General features: G+C 43.0%; 1 protein-coding gene across 1 annotated transcript in view; it reads right to left on the bottom strand.

The window, feature by feature from the left end:
* Positions 1–4575: 4575 nt before the first annotated feature.
* Positions 4576–11504, bottom strand: part of FCHSD2 (FCH and double SH3 domains 2) — a 54283-nt gene continuing 47354 nt past the window's right edge. The window contains exons 13-19 of the mRNA XM_044285415.1: positions 10564–10698; positions 9911–9994; positions 8316–8493; positions 7393–7613; positions 7146–7278; positions 6666–6748; positions 4576–5720 (exon numbers count right to left, since the gene is read on the bottom strand). Coding sequence (XP_044141350.1) covers positions 5637–5720; positions 6666–6748; positions 7146–7278; positions 7393–7613; positions 8316–8493; positions 9911–9994; positions 10564–10698 — 918 coding nt within the window. The 3' untranslated portion in view covers positions 4576–5636. The remainder of the gene's footprint in view (positions 5721–6665; positions 6749–7145; positions 7279–7392; positions 7614–8315; positions 8494–9910; positions 9995–10563; positions 10699–11504) is intronic.

Raw genomic sequence — 11504 nt, 5'->3', positions numbered from 1 at the left:
TGCAGTTCTTCTGTGGAGCAGAACTCGAAACCTGGCCAAAGTTCACCGACACTTCTGTAAGGAACCAGAGATCCCACTTGGGTTATCCAAGGATTCCTTAAGGCATCGTTTTTAGTATCAATGCAATTTTTGTCCAAAAATCTGTATCTCAGGAGGCTTCACAACAGGATGGGTTTCTCCCAACCAATAAACAAATCTTATGCCCCTCAAATACAAGGGCGCCTCCAAGACACACACTCATAACATACAAAAACATTTGGTGGCAAAACAAGACAATGGACAAAACACCCCAAAATCACACCCGAGGACGCTCCTCTAGAATCCACATTTTTTTAATTATTCAACAATTTTTATACATAATAAATACAAACTTTTTACAGCCAATACAAAGACGGAAGAAGCCCCCCCTCCCGCTTGCTCTGCATTGACACTGTACATGTGATATATGGAATCATGTCCAATATGAAGTTACAAAGAGGAGTTTTTTGTTTTTGTACAACTTTTTGTTAAATAAAACTAGCAGCTAGGAGAAAAAACTGGCCAGACTATAACCTCCTTCCCCCATCCTGTACTGTTCCACCCCCCCCACCCCCAAAAAAATAACAAAAATAAAAATATGTGAAGTGTTTTAATTTTTTTATGTAATTTTAACATACTTCACATGGGAGCAGCCATTGTTAAGTCTGAAACGCCTCAAAATGGCGGCCTCCATGATTTGCTTGTTTTATGCCCGTGGGCTTGAAAACCACCCCGCGCTGAGCAAATATACGGCTACCACGTACGCCTCTTATGAAAAGCTTTAATGATTTTTGTTTACAATATTTCTAAATATTAGGGACGTGCCCCTCGAAGCTAGACCGGGATTGCGGGGGAAGGGGGGCAATAAAAATGAATCTTCAAAGAAGATACAAGTAACGAGCATCTGAACAGAGTTCAACGAAAATATCTGCACAAAGAATATGGCAGATGGCGGCCTACACGGCGAACAATACCGACAACGGCGCAAATTCCTATGGATACAATTCTCTCTTTCCTACTAAATAAAATCTCCATAATACACGAGACAAGACACGGACAGGAAAAAAGTAAAAAGCACATTCTCAGATTAATTATTGCGTAAGATGAAGTCTGATGATCCGATCATTTCTGAATTACTTGCTCGGTATTTTCATTACAAAGCGATCATCATCAGGATTACGTCATCGTGGAGTTAAATCTCGTCCGTTTTTTTCTTTCGACAGGAACCGTTTTTGCTACAAATAGAAACTTCCTACAAATTTTAATTATCTTTTTGCTGTCACTAGTCTGAAGATATTAAGGACTAACAGAAATTAGGACTAAAGAATGGACTGGTCGGCTCCGCTCAGAAGAGGCGGCCTTTTTGTAAGACTGGACCATTATCAGTGAGACCATGCCAGACTATATTCAGCAAAAAAAAATTTAATAAAAAAAAGTAAAACCAGGCTAATGGGAACACCGCTTATAAAAAAAATTTAAATCAGCAAGAATTCCTCATAGTTTACTGGATAGTAGTCAGGGTCAAAATTCTATGCTTACAGGAACGGCACTGCAGAAACAAATAGATAAACTTCTCTCACCTGCAGCCACCACTAGGTGGAGCTCACTGCAATATGAATACAGCTTCCAGTAGGCTCCTCTTAGTAGTGACTACAAGCAGCCCATGATCTCTTTTAAATTGAGAGCTCCATCAGAAAAAAAACAAAGCCCGAACCATTATAACTTTAGAAACCAGTCAAAACCATTATAATTTTAGAAACCAGTCATATGGAGGTGCACTATTCTATACAGCTATTACCATTTAAAGGGATCCTATTGTCAGGACGTATTAGGGTGTCTACGCACTCTTCTACCATAGCTGACCAAGGGGGTACAAATCGATTCACACAATGACCCCTCAACTGTCAAATGGGAGCCACAACATTCCTTAGGAATATAAAATGAGGCCACGGCTATTCACTGGAGCCGACAGGGGTCACATGACAATACAGGAAGAGTCCAAGCTCTACATCAAGAAAGGGGGGCTGGGGAGCGCACAAAGACGCTGTCTGACAATTTGGGCCACATCTAATGGACGCCATCATGAGCACTAGTCCAGCTGGGACAGGTTGTGGTCTCGTTGTTTAGTAGTGGTCACCCAAGATCCACTGACTTAAAAGCAAATCTCTACTTCTGAATCAATTCCAGAATTAAATCCTTCACTTATCTTGTACTGACCCCCTGAGCTCTCCTTTATATTTTCTTCTCCTTCTACATCCAAAGCTAAAAATTCAGAATGTTGCTGGTTTCCCGTTGCATTGTGGTAACTTAGTTACAGCCCAGCTGTTAGGTCACATGTCTGACAGCAGGGTGGAGCTAAACAGCAGTCTGTTTCCAAGGGCAACCAGCAGAGTTCTGAAAGCAGCTTTAGAAGTGACTGGGGAAGAATACATGTATATTTTTTTTAAAGGAGCAAAATACCAAAGAATTGATATGTTACTCAACTTGTCACAGAGAGGGACATTTAAGAAAAAGGGTCAGTCAAGAGATGCCTGTATGCGGAGAATCAGGGTAATATTTGATGAGCTACACTCATGTTGGTGGCTTCGATTCAAAATCAGTGGCCAAGCATACGGATAATGGTTCAGTCCAGGGGAGAAAAAATTTAAAAAAAAATGTTGACTTCCCTGCAACAGGAGGCCAAGTGTGATATATTTCAGCCCTGTCCTCAATAATCCCTTGTACAGTACAGGAAACGGCGATAAACGCGACGCCAGAACATGCCGCCTCCGATCCTATGACTAGATGAGCCGCTGCGTAAATATTAGTACGACAGTTAGTGGCGATTACGTATTGACGATAGGTTCTCAGCTATAGGATTTACAGCGTATTATATAGATACTCTATATAGAATTTTTTTTATTTCAACATTTTGAACTTTTTTTTATTTTTTTTTCATTTTATTTTATTTTTTGTCTTCCGGGGTAGTAATGAGAGGAACCAGCCCCTTAATTCCCTTTATAGAACCCGGCTCCACGGCACAGCGGTAGCAAAATCGGCGTATTGCGCTGCATCACGCCGGCTGCTATCCGCGCGGTGGAGGCGGGTGTCAACGGATTACTTTTTAACCATATACAGATCACTGAAGAAACCGAGATTTATTTATTTTTCTCACATTCCTATGAACACAGTAATATACTGTACTAACACATCTGATAGGAGGACTTGACGAGGACAGGCCTCTGCGCGGGAGCTGGGAGCTACGTCTTGGTGGCCTCCCTAGATTAGGCGCAACCGTAGGGCAGGATCACAGCAGTGGTAGGGTCACCATCAGAACACCCGTCCAAATCCGCTAGTTATTAAAGAGACATTCCACCCTTCAATGAAGGCCACATGGCATGACGACCCGCACCACAAATCTGCTCACGGCACACGGTGCTAAGGCCAACATTGGGACGGAGATGCCTGTGAAAATTTTTTTTTTTTAAAAGATGTCCCCACCCATCGACATTTCTGCATAATATATACGGTATATATTTAAATTTGTTTAATGCGGAATTTCATTTTTTTCTGCCCCCCAAAAATTCTATATATTTTTTATTTATATTTTTATAGGGTGAAAAAAATTATTATTTTTTTTAAAGATACTTAGAAAATATATATTTTATCTAATTTTTTAAAATTCCTTTTCACTGATGCAGATGGCTTTGGAATAAAAAAAAACAAAAAAAAAAAACCTAAAAATAAAATTACCGTATTTTTCGCCTCATAAGACGCACTCCACCCCCCCCCCCCCCCGCGTCTTATGGGGCGAATACTAATGAAGCGCTTTTATTATGGAAGCGCTTCATTAGTACCGGAGGAATGGGAAGAGGTGAAGGCTCTGTACTAACCGCTTCCTGGTCCTCGGCTATCGGCCGTGCAGGGCTGCGCATTGAGTGAGGGCGCTCTATGACCTCACACTGTGCGCCGTGATACACAGCCGACAGCAGGATGAAGAGGATCGTGATGGTGAGGAGCGGTGGCATCCAGGAGCAGGAGAGGTAAGTGAGTTTTGTTATTTTATTTGCACTGGGGGCTGATGGCTGACAGTTGGGGGGGCTGATAGATGGCTGACGGTTGGGGGGGCTGATAGATGGCTGACGGTTGGGGGGGGCTGATAGATGGCTGACGGTTGGGGAGGCTGATAGATGGCTGACGGTTGGGGAGGCTGATAGATGGCTGACGGTTGGGGGGGCTGATAGATGGCTGACGGTTGGGGGGGCTGATAGATGGCTGACGGTTGGGGGGGCTGATAGATGGCTGACGGTTGGGGGGGCTGATAGATGGCTGACGGTTGGGGGGGCTGATAGATGGCTGACGGTTGGGGGGGCTGATAGATGGCTGACGGTTGGGGGGGCTGATAGATGGCTGACGGTTGGGGGGGCTGATAGATGGCTGACGGTTGGGGGGGCTGATAGATGGCTGACGGTTGGGGGGGCTGATAGATGGCTGACGGTTGGGGGGGCTGATAGATGGCTGACGGTTGGGGGGGCTGATAGATGGCTGACGGTTGGGGGGGCTGATAGATGGCTGACGGTTGGGGGGGCTGATAGATGGCTGACGGTTGGGGGGGCTGATAGATGGCTGACGGTTGGGGGGGCTGATAGATGGCTGTTTTCGGCTGTTTTGATAGATTGTTCTTTTCGAAAACCTAGGTGCGTCTTATAGGGCAAAAAATACGGGTATATCACTAAAAATTTCTAAGTATCTTTAAAAAATATTTTTCAACCTATAAAATTACCGTATGCAAAAAATTTTTTTTTTTACATTTAGGTTAGAGCTACACGACGACGTGTCACGCGACATTTTGTCGCACCAATATCGCGCGACAATTTTTATAATGATAATCTATGGTGTCGCACTGCGACATGTTACGACCAGACAGTAGCAAAAAAATCCATCCAAGATGAACTTTTCTGCGACTGTCGCGTCGCAGTGCGACACCATAGACTACGATTATAAAAAATGTCGCGCAACACACGTCGTCGTGTAGTCCTAGCCTAATTCATGGATGCAAAAGAGTAAAATTGCCCTTTAATACTCCTGCATTCAGCTCGCGGCACTATTTGACATCCCCACACATGCATTCTCGGCTCTGCTGAGCATGCATGTGCTGTCTATGGGGAATAAGCTGCTGTCAGATGCTTCTGTAGCACATGTAACATGCAGGTCTTGCAGTGGACGCAGTTTTGAAACCGTCCGCAGCAATTCCACCACATGTGAACATGGCCTAAAAAAAAAATTCTACAAATGGGTGCATAGAAAAAAATAAAACCCTAAAAACCAAAGCTGCCAAAGCTGAAGGGGCGGCAGGACTTTTCCTTCTGTTCTCCGGAGGGCACACTTAACGCACCGCTGCGATTCATCCCACACGTTCTTGGATTGCACGTTAGTCCTCATTATTGTCCGATGAGAGAGGCTAAAACACAGTTATTAAAACAGCAATAAAAAAAAAATAAAAGGCACAAAATGTCCCAGATATGTCGTGTCTCCGTCTCCCATCCTCCAGGGTCTTGATATGCACAAGGTGCAGAAAAGTTTAGGGACCAAATGACTCATTTGGACCGTGGCTGCGGCAGAGAATCTGGATGCCGTTGTTAAACCAACGTAATTTCCACATCTTCTGTCTTCTCTGGGGGGCGCCGGTGAGCCTGTGTTGGGGGAGGTGGGGCTGCTCGCACCTGGAACAGAAAGTACAAAACTAGTGAGTGACGGCGGACTCGTCAAGCTTGCACAACCCGGGCTATCAGAATTTATGGACCACTGGGCGTTAGGCCCCTTTCACACGAGCGAGTATTCCGCGCGGGTGTAATGCATGATTCGAATGCATTGCGCCCGCACGGAATCCGGACCCATTCATTTCAATGGGGCGCTGTACATGTGCGTTGGTTTTTTTCACGCATCACTTGTGCGTTGCGTGAAAAATCGCAGTATGTTCTATATTCTGCTATTTTCACGGAACGCTGGCCCCATAGAAGTGAATGGGGCTGCGTGAAAATCGCATCGCATCGCATTCCACAAGCAAGCGTTTTTCACAGATGGTTGCTACGAGATGTTGTTTGTATACCTTCAGTTTTTTATCACGCGAGTGCAAAACGCATTAAATCACATTGCACCTGTGCGATAAACACTGAATGCGATCGCAGGCAAAGACATTCAGTTTTTGCGCATTTTTCACTGAACGCATTCACAATGCATCCGGACACGCTTGTCTGCAAGGGGCCTTAGAGGGGATTTCCAGCTGTATGTTATCTGTGCTAATTAAACTCATTACATATCTTTACAGTGGCCAGAGCTCCATTTTTGTGATATAGTGCTCCGAACCCCCTGTATAAACAGATATATGAAAAAAAATAAAAATAAAGTATACCTAAAACCACCACTAGGGGGAGCTGAGGAGCGTACTGCATACAGTGTTAAATGTACAAGCAGTGAGCTCCCTCTAGTGGTGGTTGCAGGCAAAATTGTATCATGTCTATGCAGGGTTCATTTCTCATGAATGGGCCCATGGATTTTAACAAGACAGGTATTGTTTTCATCAGAATGATCGACCCTACCAGGAAGTATGCCTGGTTTAAAAGGGTTGAGCCTGCTGACAGATGCTCTAAGTTTAAGTCAAAGCTTACCGGTCGTAACTTGCTCTGGTATCCGTCCGTGGTGATCCGCGGCGGCTGCGATGTGGATGGCGATTCAAGATTTAGATTATTTTCTAGAGAAAAAAAGAAAAGGTTCAGATTTTTCATATATGTGCCAAAAACATTGAGGGATTAAAAAATAAATAAATAAATTCCCAAAATTGAGTTTATTATTGACTTTTTACAAAAAGGTATGCTTCTGTTTTCATATTCAAGAAATGTGGAGGGAAGAATGCAGAAAAAGGTAGAAATGAAAAAAAAAAAAAAAAAAAAAAAGATATATAATTAAAACTAAAAATATCACTTGCACATTTATATAACGCACAGTACGGATCACTTTACTCAACATCCTTCCCTACAAGAATCTACTGAACATTACATTGAAAATTCCATAGTAAAATGTTGTGAAAATAAATAAATAAAATAAAAGTGAAATTAAAAAAATATGAATAAATTACAGCTAAGGCTTACCGGTCACAGAAGATGGGGACCGTGGGAAATATAGGGAGCTCCTCTTGTCCGGACTGAATATGGGGCTGGTTGGGGGCTGGTCATAGAGCGGGAGTGGTGGGAGAGAATTCTGTGGCATCGGGGAGGGGGATACCTGTGGTTGAAAAAAAGGATACATTTTATATCTTTATTTTTTGTTTTTCTTATTAAAAATAAATAAATAAAAAAAATTCTGCCCCATACATCAATGAACCTTCTCTTCTTGTACCTGAATGTCTTCCATCCAGTGAGTGTCGCCATTCTCTGACCCGCTCAGCTCCTCCACCAGCACGGACGGGAAAACGCCGATGCGACCGTTGAACTCCCCTTCCCAGAATCCATCATCGTCCTGATTCTCCTTGTTCAAGATTCGGATGATGGCTCCTTCCGGGAACGACAGCTCGTCTTCTGTTTGGCCGTCGTAATCGTAAAGTGCTTTCACAAAACACACTGCGGAGGAGGAGAAAACGGGGAGGGGGAAGATTTTTTTTTTTTTTAAATGACTACTTCTTGGAGGAGGATTCACCCATCAATGTACCTACATATTTCATCTGTTCATGTCTGGTATTGCAGCGCGGTGCGTCTGAGGTAAAGAGGGCTGAGCTGCAATACCGCACACAACCTGTAAACATGGGCGCTGATGTTTTTGGAAATAGCTGCCACTTTTATTTGTGACCTAATACACCTATGGTCATGCTAAAAAAAAAATTAAATTAAAAAATGTGTAAAATGATATTAAAGTAAGGCGCCATATTCAAAAATGTCCTCTTCTAGACCGGTGTTCTGTCTGGTAAATATGGTCTCCACTCAAAACTTTCCCCTTGTCTTCTGTGCTCTTGCAGGTCTCCCTATTCTGTGTGGTTTATAGGCAGTTTTGTATTGCTTTTATAGCCCAACCCCCACAAGACGTATAGCTATAGGGGTGCCATACCCCAAAAGTAGAGATACACTTCAAAACCCAAAGCACCCCAGTGATTAAATCCTACTAAGAAATAAATAGTTTGTGTATCAGACTCAATACCCTAAGGCACCATGGGTGTATCTTGACTCCTCCTTTTCACCCATGGGGACTCGCTGCTAGGAGATTACATTTAAACCTTTCCTTGGCGGTATATAAGGGTATGCTAAAGATTAGTCGGATAATGTAGTTACCGCTTGTGTCACCGTTTATGCTCCCAGAGGCCATCTCGGCGTCGTTCGAATTACTGGACGTGTGAGACCGGTTGTCTAGGGCAGCCAGTGACTGCAGCATACTCAGGAGGCTGTTTGATGTAGGAAACTGGAGATATTTTTCAGGGACGTAGCCCACCTGGCCCGATTTATTTCTCGCCTGGTTGGAAACAGAGAAGAGCACTCAGTTTCATCACTGAAAGAGAATAAGTCCCTGGGCAGCACCACACACACATGTATATACGTAGAAGACCTCTTCAGTGGGTCACAGCTTCCAATGTCTAACCTCTAACCAATTCAGTGTCTGAGATGGGAGGTCCTCAGGTCACCAGTCCAAACATGAGACAAGTATAGGTGTAATCCTAGGTTAGGTGGTTCAACCTCGGACCTTAAAGCTACCAGTTCCACCCAACGTTCCATTAGATTTTACAAGTGTGGTTCTCTTATACGTAGCTCAAATGTTTCTCTAATATGGTCAAGCCAATAAACCGCGGTAGAGGGGGCAGAAAACTGCTGGGCATCGAGTGCTAATGGTAACATTTAATATTGTAGGGATCAAAAAGTTGAAATAAAGTTGACTATCCCACAATAAAATGGATTTTGGCTGGGGTAAAGGATTTATAAATTGTGGGAAATAATTTTACGGTCCCTCATGTACTTAATTCCACAGGATAAAAAATATCAAAAAGAAAAAAACAAACCCTCTGTCTGACGAGAATAGGGTAATCCTTTATAATGCCAAGTTAGGTGGCTCAACCTGGGACCTTAACGGATCAATAACTTGTCATAGAACAGAGACTGATTGGGGTGCGAGTGCCGAGACTCCAACAGATTCCCAGGACGAGGGGAAAGAAGCGAGTACATAACGCGCTCTCTCCTCGCTGCAGAACTTTTGATGCCTCTATGATTTTTGAAAAGTTAGTGACCCTTTAAAGCTACTGGGTCCATCCAACCTTCCACCAGATTTTCAAGAATGCTTCTCCAATACGTCGCTGAAGTGTTTCTCTAAATGGCCAAGTCAAGAAAGCAGAAGAGGCGGCAAAGAACTACTAGACAGCGAGTGCAAATGGAACTTGTGTTTTAAGTTCGGCGTCTAAAGTTCGGGTTATCGAAGAATCCAGTTATGTATTCCGCTACCACGGACCATAACGGAATTTAGAATCCATAACGGGATTCTTCGATAACCCGAAGCCGAACTTTAGACGCCGAATTTAAAACACAAGTTGTTCGCTCAACACTAGTGAGAATCAAAAAGTTACCCAAAAAATTAATAAAAAAACATTAAAACTTTTAGGCAATAAATTGAACTTTCTACAATAAGATTATTTTGTCGGAGTAAATGATTGACATTGGACGTAACTCAGAGGATAATAAACGCTGCAAAGCAACAAAAAAAAAATATACTGTCTGATGAGCATCTGAGATTCATTTCACCTTTTTGCCTCCATATCAATGACTGCCTAACTTGAGGATGGTGGCGGTAAGGTGCCGCAGATGGTCAACCTAAGCTCTAACACTGCTGCGTATACCAATCTGCTTAAAATAAAAAATAAATCTCAGTAGTGACTGAGCAGTACCTTGACCCAGTCTTCCATATCTCCGTCTTCTATTACTTCGAGCATCTCATGTTCCTCTATGGTCAGCTCGTCCGGCTGAGACGCCTGCAAGACACAGAGGAGAGGTCTTTATACCGAGGTGCTTATCTGCCTTGTTTCCTGCTCATGACGCCATCTTGTTATCAGCCTCTCCTACCTTCTAGTATGACCGATAAAAAAACAAAAAACATAAAAAACATTGTAAATCTTAAAGAGGACCCATGCTTTTATAACGATATCCCATGCTGATTTCTAATGACGTGAATTCTTCTCCATTCACGCCCAAAGCAGAAGCACGTTTAGCTGGTTCCCCATGGAAACAGTCTGGTTTAGCTTCAGACGTGTGACATAACTGCTTAGCCCCATCATCGTGCAATGGAACAGGAAACCTGCAGAATTCAGTACTTCGGATGTGAATAGAGAAGAAAACATCATGTGCAAGGCTTGGCGTGGCTGGGAAATGTGTACACAACTGTTTGCCAACAGCACAGTTCCACTAGAGCGGGGAGTCCTGCACAGGACCTGGGGCTGGGCCCCCCTCTATCCAGGGGTCTCATACCAGCAGCATGGACTCTATGCTATGTTCACCCCCACCTCAGCCTTTCAGTTCGGGGGCGCCCTGTACATGCACAGACCTGGTAAGAGTAGATGACTTTACAAGTCAGAGGATAATTCCTCAATGTTCCTGAAGGACTGGAGCTGCTGTCATCAAAAGCGTCCATACTGTCCTCGAGCTCCTCACCGTCATCTCTGTCCAAGTCCGCGTTCCCCTGAACACAAGAGAAAAAAAATCCAATTATGAGCAAATAGGAGAAAACATTACAATATAATACAATGTACTAATACTGTATAATACAATGCAATATAACAATGTAATATATACACAGTACTATATTATAATACACTAATAATCCACTGTAATATAATATAAAAGAATATGATGCAATGTAATATACTCTAATGTACTATGTACTAATACAGTAGAATCCACTAAAATATAATACACTGTAATACAATACAATATACTATATTATATAATACAATGAAATATAACACAAAAGAACATATCATTCCTTTAATTCAGGAGAAAATCTGATAATCCGGATCTTTCCTCCATCACTGAATTTAAATAATTGGAATAAATAAATTGCAATTTTACAAGCGGAATGAGGAAGTAACAAAAACATTCACTTTTTACAGCCGTCTGATAATCAGGAATGTCTGGTAATCCGACACTTGGCAGGTTCCACTGATTCACTGGTTCCACATTTAAAGGGGTATTCTGGTTACACTAAATTATCTTCTATCCACAGGATAGGGGGATAACTATTAGATCGGTGGGGGTCCTACCGCTGGGATCCCCTGCAGCGCCCCTGAAATGACCAGTCAGGCATGCATGCGGCCCGCTCCCTTCATGTCTATGTCCCGGAGATAGCCGAGTGCTGTACTTCGCTATCTCCAGAACGTGTGATCGGTGGGGGGTCCCCGCGGTGGAACAGTCACTGATCTAATAGTGTGAATAGTGAATAACTTAATGCAACCGGAATACCCCTTTAAGGAATTTACTATATTTACT

The sequence above is a fragment of the Bufo gargarizans genome, chromosome 3 (assembly GCF_014858855.1).
Source record: "Bufo gargarizans isolate SCDJY-AF-19 chromosome 3, ASM1485885v1, whole genome shotgun sequence".
Classification (NCBI taxonomy): Eukaryota; Metazoa; Chordata; class Amphibia; order Anura; family Bufonidae; genus Bufo; species Bufo gargarizans.
Note: the sequence above shows the minus strand (reverse complement) of the source record. Positions and strands in the feature narration are given on the sequence as shown.